Source organism: Microcebus murinus, chromosome 14 (genome assembly GCF_040939455.1).
Source record: "Microcebus murinus isolate Inina chromosome 14, M.murinus_Inina_mat1.0, whole genome shotgun sequence".
In the NCBI taxonomy this organism is placed as follows: domain Eukaryota; kingdom Metazoa; phylum Chordata; class Mammalia; order Primates; family Cheirogaleidae; genus Microcebus; species Microcebus murinus.
In genome coordinates this window covers 45,564,335-45,578,392 of record NC_134117.1, presented here as the reverse complement: position 1 = coordinate 45,578,392, position 14,058 = coordinate 45,564,335, and the positions used below count along the sequence as shown (strand labels likewise).

The window sequence follows — 14,058 nt, the reverse complement described above, 5'->3', positions numbered from 1 at the left end:
AGAAGATCCAACTAATAAAATCAGAAACAAAAAGGAGACATAACATTTGAGATCTCAGAAACATAAAAAATAATTAGAGACTGTTATGGACAATTATATTCTAACAAATTGGAAAACCTAGAAGAAATGGATAAATTCTTGGAAACATATAACCTATCATAATTGAACCATGAAGAAATAGAGAACCTCAACAAACCAATGGCAAATAATGAGATTGAAGCTGTAATAAAAAGTCTCCCATCTTGGCCGGGCGCTGTGGCTCACGCCTGTAATCCTAGCTCTTGGGAGGCCCAGGCGGGCGGATTGCTCAAGGTCAGGAGTTCAAAACCAGCCTGAGCGAGACCCCGTCTCTACTATAAATAGAAAGAAATTAATTGGCCAACTGATATATATATAAAAAAAATTAGCCGGGCATGGTGGCGCATGCCTGTAGTCCCAGCTACCCGGGAGGCTGAGGCAGAAGGATCACTCGAGCCCAGGAGTTTGAGGTTGCTGTGAGCTAGGCTGACGCCACGGCACTCACTCTAGCCCGGGCAACAAAGTGAGACTCTGTCTCAAAAAAAAAAAAAAAAAAAAAAAAGTCTCCCATCAAAGACAAACCCAGGACCTGATATATCCATTACCAAATTCTACCAAACATTTATAGAGAACTAATACCAATCCTATTCAAATTATTCAAAAAAATTAAAGAGGAAGGAATACTTCAAACTCATTTTATGAGGCCAGCATTACCCTGATACCAAAACCAGACAAAGACACAATAAAAAAGGAAATATAGGCAATATTACTGAATAACACAGATGTAAATATCTTCAACAAAATACCAGCAAACCACATTCAAAAACACATTAAAAAGATCATTCACCATGATTCATCCCAGGGGAGCAAGTATGGTTCAACATACATAAATCTATAATCATGATACATCACATTAACAGAATTGAGAACAAAAATTATATAATCATTTCAGTATATGCTAAAAAGCATCTGATAAAATTCAACATCCTTTTATGATAAACACTCACATTAAAATGGGTACAGAAGGAACATACCTTAAAATAATAAAAGCCATCTATCGCAAATCCAAGGCTAACATCATACTGAATGGGGAACAATTGAAGGCTTTACCTCTAAGGACTGGAACAAGACAAGGATGCCCACTTTTACCACTATTATTCAGCATAATACTGGAAGTCCAGGCCAATTAGGCAAGAGAAAAAAATAAAGACATCCAAACTGTAAAGGAAGAATTCAAATTAGCCTTGTTCATGCATGACATGATTGTATACCTAGAAAAACCTAAAGACTCCATAAAGAAACTGTTGGAACTTATAAACAAATTCAGTGAAATTGCAGGATACAAAATGAACATACAAATATCAGTAACTTTCATATACACCAACAGCAAACAATCTGAAAAATAAATCAAGAAAGCAATCCCATTTACAATAGCTACAAAAAATATAAAATACCTAGGAACCAATCTAACCAAAGTAGTGAAAGATTTATATAAGGAAAACTATAAAACTCTGATGAAAGAAGTAGAAGAGGACACAAAGGAAAGATATTCCATGCTCAAAGTTTAGAAGAATTTATATTTTTAAACTGATAATACTATATGTGCACTTAAATGTTGATCAGTTAAAGCCAATTTGTTGTGCTTGTTTTTCCATTCTTGGGATACTTCACTTAGTAGAATGGGTTCCAGCTCTAACCAGGATAATACAGGAGGTGCTACATCATCATTGCTTTTGTGGCTGAACAGAACTCTATAGTATACATATACCACATTTTATTAACATAGAATGTCGGGCAGATGGGATGGGGGAGGAGGGGATGGGTATATACATACCTAATGAGTGCAGTGCACATGGTCTGGGGGATGGACACACTTGAAACTCTGACTCGGGTGGGGCAAGGGCAATATATGTAACCTAAACATTTGTACCCCCATAATATACTGAAATAAAAATGAAAAAAAATGATAATATTACCCAAAGCAATTTAAAAATTCAATGCAATCTCTATGAAAATAGCAGTGATGTTTTTTACAGAAATAGAAAAAAATTCCTAATATTTATAGGGAACTACGAAAGACCCCAAATAGCTAAAGAAATCCTGAGCAGAAATAATATAGCTGGAGGTATCACACTACCTGACTTCAAGATTTACTACAAAGCTACAGTAACCAAACAGCATAGTACTGGCATAAAAACAGACACATAGACCAATAAAAGAGAATAAAGAACCCAAAAATAAATCCACATATTCATGACCAACTCATCTTCGACAAGGGTGACATGAACAAACAACAGGTAAAGGAGAATCTTTTCAATAAATGATGCTAGGAAAACTGGATAACTACCCAGTTAGAAAGTGAAACTAGATTCGTTATCTTCCACCATACATAAAAATCAAATAAAAAATGATCAAAGACTTAAATATAAGACCTGAAACTATGAAACAACAGGAGAAAAACACTGGGGGAAATGCCCAAGGGTATTGGTCTGGGCAAAGAATTTTTTTGTAAGACCTCAAAAACACAGGCAACCAAAGCAAAAATAGACAATTGGGATTATATCAAGCTAAGAAGCAAAGGAAACCATCAACAAAGGAAAGAGACAACTGGTAGAATGGGACTAAATATTTGCAAACTCTCCATCTGACAAGCAATTAATAACCAAAATATATAAAGAGCTCAAATAACTCAATAGTAAAAAATTTCCAAATATGCCAATTAAAAAATGAGCAAAAGATCTGAACAGACATTTCTCAAAAGAAGACATACAAATGGCCAACAGGTATATGAAAAAATGTTCAACATCACTAATCATCAGAGAAATGCAAATCAAAACCATGATGAGACATCATCTTACCTCAGGTAAAATGTCTTGTATTAAAATGACAGGTAATAACAGATGATGGTGAGGATGTGAAGAAAGGGGAGCCATTGTGCACTGTTGGTAGGAATGTAAATTAGTAAATACGCTATGGAGAACAGTATGGAGGTTACACAAAAAACTAAAATTAGAACTGCCATATGATCCAGTAATTTCATTACTGGGTACACAGCCAAAAGAAAGGAAATCAATATATCAAAGAGGTATTTGCACTTCCATGTTTATTGTGGCACTATTCACAATAGCCAAGATATGGAATCAACCATAAATGTCTACCAATGGATGAATAGATAACATAAAAGTGGTACATATGCACAATGGATATTATTTGGCCATAAAAAGAATGAAGTCTTGTCATTTGCAGCAATATGGATAGAATTGGAGGCCATTACGTTAAATGAAACAAGCCAAACACAGATAAATACCGAATGTTCTCACTCATGTGGGAGCTAAAAAAGTGGATCTCATGAAGATAAAGAGCAGATTGAAAGTTACTACAGTCCAGGAATGGGAGGGAAGAGCAGGGGGACTAAAGAATAAAAAAGATAATAAATGTATTTATTACTACTGAAATATACACTTAAAATGGTAAGGATGGTAAATTATATATATATATATAAATATACATATTAATATATTTATTTTACCTCAATAAAATGCAAAGTGAAAAAAAATCACAGGTAGATGGCAAATATTCAGGCTTTCCAAAATAGTAAAATGTATTTATTTTATTTATTTTTTGAGACAGGTTCTTGTGCTGTCACCCAGGCTAGAGGGCATTAGTGTCATCCTAGCTCACTGCAACCTCAAACTTCTGTGCACAAGCTAGCCTCCTGGCTCAGCCTCCTGAGTAGCTAAGACCACAGATGCATGCCACCGCACCCAACTAATTTTTCTATTTTCTGTAGAGACGGGGTCTCACCTTTGCTTAGGCTGGTCTCGAACTCTTGGCCTCAAAGTGATCCTCCTACTTCAGCCTTTCAAAGTGCTATAATTACAGGCGTAGTCACCACCCCCCGTAGTCTATTATTATTACAGAAAACACAACTTACTCCATGATGAGTAAGAGGCAGAGGGTCCTTTAGATTCTTCTGCATATTGACAGTTTTATGAATGAAAGAGAAAAGCAGAAGATGGCACATGCTAAAGGCTACTTTTAGCAATAAACCCCTACTCTTCGCTATTATTAACAAGCTGGTTCACAACCTATTTCTCCCATAAAGAAGACTGTCAGGCAGTTATAAAAAGTCAGTTATTTGAGAATTTTTGTGTTTCAGAGTCTACATGTATTTCAGTGCTCAATTTAATAAATATTTTGCAAAAACTTTAAATATATAATAATATAATCATTTATAGATGCAGAACTATAACTATTCTATATTTGATTGTAATATTGAATTACTTACTCTTGAACTCCATCAATATTCTCTGTTAACAAAGCAGTGATCTGGGCAACTGAAAGGAAATCTGGAGACAGAATCTTCTCAGGCTCCTGCAATTCAGCATTTCCCTAGACAAAAAACAAGAAAAGCAGAATGAGTTATTTCAATCACATGTTTTACATATTAAACCCAATGATATCAAAATTTGTTCTTCTTATAGTCTAGTTATTGTCGGGAAAATAATTTAAAAACAACAATGTCCGAAATAATCATTTTTCTTTTTCACTTTTATGTAATGGTAACTCTGTTCTGAAAAATAAAAGTCAATCTGTCTTTTAAGCATATATAAAACTAAGTGACGGTCTTGAATTCAACCAATATTTATTGAATATCTGTATATTCCCTACTGAACTTGAGGCTCCAGAGCAGGCAAAGACAATCAAGAAAGACTTGCTAACCTCAACAAGCTTAATATCTAGCAAGAGGAACAAAGCAAGGATGACTCTAAAACAAGAAAAGAACAAATGAACCAAATAAATGTGGCATTTAGTTGAAAAGAAGGGACAAGGACAGAGACAGGAAAGTCTATAGAGAGGAGCTCCAGGCGTGGATAATGCCCTAGGTGAATGCATCAGCAACACCAAGGTTATGAAGACAGGATAGTTAGGAATTGGTTCTGTAAAATCCAGAAGTTCCCAATGGAGTTGGCCTTGGGTGGGAAGTGGGCATTGGGAACGTACTGTGGAAGATCTTAAATTTAATAACTCAACAAATATTAAATATTTGCTGAGGGCTTACAAGGTGTAAGATACTGTTCAAAGGACCATAAATATATTAGCCCTTGGCTGGTTGAGGAGGTTGTTCTTAATAACCCGGGCAATAGGAAATCTGTGAAGGCTCTGAACAGTGAAACGGAAAGATATAACTGTGCTTTAAGGAAGTGTAATCTGTAGCAAAGGGAAGGGAAGACAGGAGCAGAGCAAGAACACAGAGGAAGAGTGGAACAAAGAGGTCATGAAAATAATTCAGGAGTTTCTCTGGCCTCCTGGCAGTATGGATGAAAAGAAAGGGGTAAATGCAATCCTATTATGGGGGACTAAAAGAAGAAAAATATGGGGATTCTGAGTTTCTGCATTCGGTGACTTGGAGAAAATGGTGGTAATACTTAGGGCCTCCAACAACACCAAAGACATCTGCTTTGGGTGGTGGAAGTGCTTAAGGCTAATAAAGCCCTGTGCCCAAGTGCATCACATGTGGATAGAGTATACTTTCAGCTCCTACTCACCTGCCAGCCAAGTGCTTTTTTTCAGAGTACAACCTGCACAACTGTACATGGCACCCTTGTTATACTAATAGAAATAGGAGTATTGGAAGATGATGCCAGTTTTAGAAAGGCAAGATAAGTTTGATTTTGGTGGTTGAGTTTAAGGTGGAATACTTATAGCAAGGAAGAAATGGTTAGAGGTTAATTAGAAATGCTGGAGTCAGAAAGGTCAAGTTTAAAGCCATTGGTTTACGAATCAACTGCAAGTGTGAGGATGGATGAGATTGTGAGAAGCCATAGCATGAGAGGAGAGCTGTGAATGGGAAATGGAAAAGGGGACTAAGAAACAGGTAAGACAGCAGCAGCTACACAAAAATCCAAAATTGTGAGATTCTGCCAGAGGGGTAGAGGGGGGAAGAGGGTAAATGTTTTTCAATTCAACAAATAATTACAGAGTCTTCCATGTGAATGAGCTCCAATAAATACGAGCAGCAAGGAAATGCTTCGCTGTAGTTTAACAAACCACATACTAATTCTTATTCTTTTTCAAGAGTAATCTCAAAGCTAACACTTATTCGTGATAATGGTAACTGTCTTAGTGTTTGTAATTTAATATTAGGTTATTATATTATATTTTGGCTTAAATATCTAGTTTAGAAATAAAATATGCTACATTATTAGCCTTCTTTTTGTAAGTGAGCAAATTAATCTAAACTAGGTCATATTATTAGATTATAAACTCAGTAAGAAAAAAATATTTTAGTACCTAATATAATACTAATACCTTGTACCTAGTAGGCACTCAGATACTTTATAAATTGAATTAAATTCACTCAGATTATAAATAGGATAGTATTTTGGTGTATGATATATGGCTATATATTTATTTAAATGTTTCTTCATTTTATATATATATATATATATATATATATATTTATTAGCAATGAAGTTTAATTATTCCTATACTATCAATCCCATTAGATTGCAAATTCCTCAGGGACAGTCATTCAATATTTCACTTCTTTTTAGAATTCTGAAGATCCTGATATGTCAACATAGGTTGCTAATGGACTGTCTGAATTCATCTTCATCATGTGATGACATTGTTAGATAGCAAAGCACGATGAAAAGTGCAGGACTTAGGAACCCAGGATCTCATGATGGCTTGACTACTGATTAATTTTATGACTACTGATTAATTTTATGACTTCAGGCAAGATAGTTGAACCTAAATTTGATTTAATTTTAAAAATCATTTTATGTGTTTTAATACACACAAGATTGCTGTCATTATTAATAATGAATAAAGATATAAATGAAAAGTGAATTATATAGACATTCAGATCAATTTCTTTGATTTGAAAAATCTCTGGATAGAAGAAAAGTAGGTCACACAAGAACTATACAAAAGAGAATACAATAATCTTAATCTTTTGGACAATAATAATTCTAGTAAAGATGACTAATATTAGTGCCCCATTTTTTACTAAAACTTGCAGCCTTATGATAATCATCTTTTAGGATAGTTTGACTCTGAGTTTTCTCTTTTGTTTTAAATTGTATTCCTAGGCCTATTTTAAACTAGACTTCTTTTTTGTTTCTTTATACACTGCCTTGAACTATAAAGGATATTAGATAGCTAAAAATCTTAAATTTTTCAACACATACATTCCAACCTATAAAAATTAAAGATCCAATAGAAAATTTATAAATAGGCTGAAAAATGTGGATATATAATAATGGCTTTCTCTGTAAAATTACATCTCCAACTAGGAAAATATGTAAGCTAAATGGCACTGTTAACTCATTTTACTCCACCACCTGGTGGATTTTAGCAGTTATTCTAAGTGCAATAAAATTATAAGGCTGATATTATTTGACAGATAATCTTTTCTCTGATTTTTTTCCTTCTAATGTCACCTAAACTTTTCACATTTGTATATGTGTCTTCTTTCTAGAATGTAAGCTTTCAGAGATACATTTGTATTAATCACTAATAGTGTTTTATATAAAAAAGAGTCTTACATTAAAAGGGAGATAATAGATTTCATCAATATTACTAAATTCCTGCCTTTGAAAGATATTTTCAAGCCTGAAAATAAATGAACTAAGGAGCAGTGCTGTGTTTAGCCATATTTGAGCCTGAGGCAAAAGAAAAAATCCACAATACAGATCTGACCTTTATTTAAAATTTGAATCCATCATGGATTTTTTTTTGCATTAATTTCGATTCTTTTAAAGTATTGGATTAAAATATAATTTATCTTGATTACTAAGTTTTTTTGGCATCCCCTTAAATTCTGTACCCCAGGAGAATGCCTCATTCACCTTACTATAGCCTTGCTATAGAGCTACAAAGTCAATATTAACAAAAAATAAAATATAAATAAATGAAAGAAGAATAGATAAAAGCAAAGTTGGTTCTTTAAAATGATGAATAGGCAAATATTTGCAAATATGATTTTAAAAAGAAAATAAATATATGTGACATTAAATGGTGTTACATTAGAAAATTCCAAGGAAAGGATGATTTCCTAGGAAAACATAAGTTATTCAAATTGACCAGGCATAAGAAAGAAAATTAACTTGACCAAACAGGAACTAAACTGGAAGTCTACTTTCTAAAATGTCACCATGCCCAGATGGTTTTACACTTGAAGTACTACCTAATAATCAAAGAACTCATACATTCTGTGTTAGCATAATAAATACAGACTATAGAGAATTTGTTTTTAAGAAGCCAGTATAGTCTACACTCAAAACCCTAAAGTAGCAAAAAGGAAAATTATAAATCAACATCACTAATGAATTCAGATGCAAAAATTATAATTAAAATACATTTTAGAAAATTGAATTCCCTAGTGTAATAAAAGTTGATAAGCTATTATTATGATCAAATAAGATTAATTTCAGAAATCTAAGGATGGATCATCATTAACTTCTTTAACATAATTTTTACATCAAATTAAATGATACAAATTCTATAGTTATTTAAATAATAAACAGGCATTTGCTAAAATTCAGTAGTAAAACTCTCAGTAAAATATAAAAAGAAAAAAATACCTAAACATGAAAAAGACTTTTTGCCAAAATCAACAGCAAATATCATATTGAATGGTGAAATACTAAAGTCATTCTCACAAAAATTAGAAACTAAGAAGAGATTCTGGCTAGTAATGTTATTGTAATTCAACACACTGAGAGGTTCTAATATAATGCAATAAAAAAACTAAATTTGTAGCTTAAATATTACAAATGAGGAAATTTAAAAATCTTTGAAGATTACATGGTGGCATAACTAAGAAAGCTGACATTGCACTAACATTGCGTAATAAAAAATTGGTAAGATAGTTCTATTAATATTTAGCAAAAATATATAAAAGCCAATTGTTTTTCTCTATACAACAAAGTGATTAGAAATGAAAATGGCAAAAACTTGATTAAATTATACTGGTTATAAATATAATAAAAAAGGTATAGTACCTAGATAAGACATTATAAAACTATCAAAAGTTTAAAAATAAGACTTGAAAAAAGAGATTGATTAAAAGCCTTCAATTTCAAAATATTAAATCCCTCCTGCATTATAAATGTAAGGCAATGACAATCTCAAATCCCAATGGGATTATTCTAGAACTTCACAAAATAATTTTTAAGTTCTTATGGAAGAAAACATGCATTGCAAAAAAAGAAAAATAATGAGAGGGACCTTTCCAAATTAGATATTAAAGCTGAATATAAAATGGTATAATAGCTGAGAGTGGTGGCTCATGCCTGTAATCCTAGCATTTCTGGGAGGCCGAGGCAGGAGGATCGTTTGAGCTCAGGAGTTTGAGACAAGCCTGAGCAAGAACGAGACACCGTCTCTACTAAAAATAGAAAGAAATCAGCTGGACAACTGAAAATATATAGAAAAAATTAGCCAGGCATGGTGGCTCATGCCTGTAGTCCCAGCTATTTGGGAGGCTGAGACAGGAGGATTGCTTGAGCCTAGGAGTTTGAGGTTGCTGTGAGCTAAGCTGACACCACAGTACCCTAGCCTGGACAACAGAGTGAGACTCTGTCTCAAAAAATAAAAAGTAAAAATAAATAAATAAAAAATAAAAATAAAATGGTATGATAGTGATACAAGAATGGACAAACTAGTCAGTGGAAAAGAATAGAGGATCCAAAATTTTAGTGTATATATATTAATATGTATATACATATACATATATAAAATTTTAGAAATAAAATATTTTACATATATTTAATTTTGAGATTCTCTTTTCTCTTGCTCTATTTTGTTCATTCTATGCCTATTCATGTATATGTATAATGTGATAACAAGTCAGTTTGTTCTTAGAAAAGTTATGTTAGTTTATTTAGTAAGCTTAGTTTATGAAACTTACATAAATGGTGATTCACCTCTAGAAGAAAATAAGATACTCATTTCAAATACACAAAATATTTCTATCAAAAATTAATTCTAGTCTTGTTAAAGACCTAACTTCAGTAAAACAAAACTTTAAATATTAGAAAACAATTGAAGATTATTTGTGCCACCTGAGGAGGACCGATCGGAGCATAGGAGCTAGACTTTTTAAACAAGACAGTAAATTCAAAGACCAACAGTAAGAAAGACAAGTCTAAGTGTTTGTCAATATCTCCATGTCTACAGCTGGTATTCACAGCCAGTGTTTACCAGAGGTTCTAAGTGTCTGATAAATACTACTACTGTATACTAACATTTTGAGGTCCATTAGTACTGTCTTCTCTGCAATATTTTAAGTGGCTTTTTTTGCCTTGTCCCCATAACCTGCACTGGTTGATCTACACACTGTGATCATAACATGTTCAAAAAGTTGGCATGCAGGACTAGGCGATATCACAGAAAAAAATTATTTCCCTGGATATGCATCTCATGCCTGCTTGTTTACAGTATCTTATGAAATAGATTTTAGTCTACAATAATACCTTTCTTGGCATATCTCACAGCACTCATGATTTTAATTAGTTATCATAACTTATTGAGTGCTTACTATGTTATTGGAATATTGTTTTTATTCTAGGTATTGGCCACAAAAAACAAATGGGAAACATGAGACTGTTGGAAGCTTATGCTTTATTTCTGATAGACTTGGCAAGAAAAAAATATATTTTACTACTGCTTGGCTCAATTGACTACATGGTCTACTGGCTAAGTCAATTTGGATACAGAATTTATTAGAAATGACACCATAAGGGATTAACTCTTGGGTGATCAACTCTGGAAAGAATCTGACCTGAGAAGTTTTCAGTATCTACCTAAAAAGTGGCAGCCTTGGGAACAAACCACAAGAGACTCTTGCCATCTTTTCCATCTAATATCTGTAAACTCTCGTCGGCACAAATGGGTGGAAGGCAGGACTTGTCATTCTAATGAATGGCACAGTTCTATGGATCAACTGTCTTCCCCGTGAACTACAGGAACTCTACCTTCACTAGAATGGAAAATGAAATTTCAGCTATTAACGTGTTACCAGTAAATGAGCACTGCTAAGTGAGTCCAAGTTACAATTTGATTTCTTTAGCCTCTAAGAGACTGAGCATACCCCGAATTGTATTGTCATGGGGAATACTTGCTCCTCCAAGTTAACAAATGTGCAAGCTGACAGTCCTCAGAGGGTAGATGATCGTCTTAGGTATTCAACTAGCTCATTCATCTCACTTAACCATTGTAAAAAGTGATTTTTGTTTCCTGAAGCACGGCATGTCTTTACATCTTTAAAATAATAATTTTTTTTTTTTTTTGCAGATTCTTTAAGACCCCAGATGATCAGTTTTAGAAAGAACATTATCTACACGGGTAAGCATAAGTATGTGTACACTGACGATTGTGTCTTCTAAGGTTTTGTATATATTTAAATAACACATTTAATTGGAAAATTTCCTGTGCTATTTTTGAAATTGCATTACTTACATTAGAGATCCCAAGGGAGTAACTGGCCAGTTTATCACATTAAAAATGTGCTTTTAGTGTATACTAATTTCAAAAGGCTCATATGAGAATTGGCATGCCTTGGCAGTCTGTATTTAGTAATGATTGGGAAGGATTTGGATGGGGACGTTTGCTTATGTCTGCTCAAGACGGAATTATTGGCTATCAGTGTTTTCTCATTTATAAAACTACAGCTAATACTCATCTGCTCAAAGAATGTTGTTTAAACTACTAAGAAAGTTGAGCAAAGCAATGTTAATGAATACATTATTAATCACCTTCAGAGCCTTAAAAAAACTGAAGGAAAAGAACTTTGAGGAACAATATGATAAACTCTGTGTGAAGATTTAAAGATTTTTCTTTTTTCTTGTACTATCTGGCACGGCAGATGTGTTTTTAACTAAAATCTCAGGATATTAGATTTATGAGTAAAGTTATCTAAAACCCATTTATTATTGAGAGTCGGTGGCTAAGGACACCAACTCTGTGGGTGGGGCCTACGGACAACAACTTGGTGTCACACAGAAGGCACTGGGGGTTCGAGGAGGTTAGACGACTCTCCTAAACACAAGGTTAGGCGACTAAAGCCCTAACCAAAAGCCTGATTTTACAGCCGCTGTCCTTTGCCCTGTCTCCTGTCCTGTATTTATTTATTTAGAAAAATGGCGAAATAACACCAACCCTGACCTTCTAATATGAATCAATCCACTACCTATAAACGGTTAACTATTCCATGACACGTTTTGGGCAATCGCAACTGTGATCGTTACAGAATTAGTAGCAATTTGAAAAAGGGACTGGCCTGTCTGACAACCTGGGATCATTTGTTTTAATTTTTAAATAAATAAAAGAATTAAGGTAGAAGCGCACGGTTGTGAGGCTGTTTGGGCATGGACCCGTCTATGGAGAACGTATGCAATTTACAGTCGCTGCCCGACGCCACGGCGCGCAGGGGCGAGCTAGGGGGCGGCCGGCAGGGCGGGTGACCGGGATCCCCGCTCCGCTCCTGGGTCCCCAGCGCCACCCCGGCCCGGTTCCCAGGCCCGCCGCCGCCAGTCCCGCTTCCGGCCCGGTGGGGGGCGCCTACCCGCGGACCGGCCTCGGCCTCCGCCTCGCCCGCCGACCCCGCGGGCGGCGGGGCTGGCGCTCGGCGGTCGCTGGGGACCCGGACGGGGATGGGAAGGGGGCGGCGTACCTCCGACTCGGGCGTGGTCCCTGCAGGGGTCGTTCCCCCGGGAGTCGTCGCCTGCGACATCGCGGGGATCTCACCGGGAGACGCGGCCCCTCGTCACTTGGCAACCAGGGCGGGGCCGGCGTCCCGGGCCGGGGTCAGATGCCAACGGAAATGGCTCCCGGCGCGGAGCCTCCGCCCGCGGGGGAAGGGGCTGGGGACCCGGAGGGAGGCCGCGGCGGAGGCTCGGACGCATCTGGTAGAGAGGCAGAGTGGTTCCTTTCAGTAGGAAGGCGAGAAAAGCCATATTAAATAGCAATCGAAATGAACTTGAACTTGTGTACGTGAAAGTGCCTAACGCTAGCGCAGCGCAAGTTCCCAATGCATATTAAAGTGAGACACGTTACTGGAACTTTGACCATTGATTGATATTTCATATTAAGCAATTGTAGTTAATTTTACGGTGTTGTGATAGTATTGTGGTCGTGCTTGGAAGGGAAAGAGATGTCCTTATCTTTTAGTGATACCGAAAGATTTAGAGATGATGGAATGGTACAAAGTCTGAGATTTACTCCAAAATAATGGGGGTTGGGGGGTGGAAAATGAGTGGCCCTGTAAGTAGGTGAATCAAGCTTGGGTACGTGAGAGGTCAGTCTGTATGCTATTCTTAATCTTTTGTATATGTTTGAAATTCTCTGTAATAACAATATTTGAAAACACTAAGATATATTTCGTGGCAGCATGAATATTCTTCACTTCGTTGGATTGTCAGTTCCTGCCTTGGAAATGAAATGTTTTGCTTGTATTTACCTGTATGGAGGTTGTTATGCAAAGCGCTTACTGCAAAAATAATGCATGTTTAAGTGCTTCCGTTTCCACATCTGTTAAATGAGATAATAACAGTATGGGCCTCAAAGCATAACTGTTAGAATTTTACAAGTTAATGTATATGGGCATGTTTACATCAATCCTGTCCACTTAATATGGTCTATAAGTGTTCGATAGTGCTAGTATTATCCTTCTCCTGACTTTAGCCCATTCTGTACACAGCTGCCAGGATAATATTTCATCATGTACTTCTCTTTTATATTAATTAGCCCATTGTCTCAAACCAAATGTAACACCTTAGCTCTATATATCCTCATAATTGCATTACTGTTTAAATTATGCATACACTTTGTACTGTCAACCACGTGTATGAGTTGTCTCTAGTTTTGTATATGTAAGGCTCATCATTTCAAGTGGGTTGTAATGTTCCCCATTCCTGATGTTTTCACCCCAAAAGAACTAGTTTAGTGCTTAGTATAAAGTATGTAATGCAACAATACATTTATGACTCTAAACCCCATTTAAAAAGAACTATATTAGAACTTCTTTAATTA

At 35.5% G+C, this 14,058-nt stretch overlaps 1 protein-coding gene across 2 annotated transcripts in view; it reads right to left on the bottom strand.

Moving 5' to 3' along the window:
• The window catches only part of CABCOCO1 (ciliary associated calcium binding coiled-coil 1), a 100,189-nt gene extending 87,189 nt beyond the window's left edge, over positions 1 to 13,000 (bottom strand). The window contains exons 1-2 of one of the 2 annotated variants that reach the window (XM_076010024.1): positions 12,701 to 13,000; positions 4,307 to 4,410 (exon numbers count right to left, since the gene is read on the bottom strand). In XM_076010024.1, the coding sequence (XP_075866139.1) occupies positions 4,307 to 4,410; positions 12,701 to 12,760 (164 nt within the window). In that variant the 5' untranslated portion in view covers positions 12,761 to 13,000. The remainder of the gene's footprint in view (positions 1 to 4,306; positions 4,411 to 12,700) is intronic. The other variant, XM_012762753.3, reaches the window with a different exon arrangement.
• Positions 13,001 to 14,058: the final 1,058 nt, after the last annotated feature.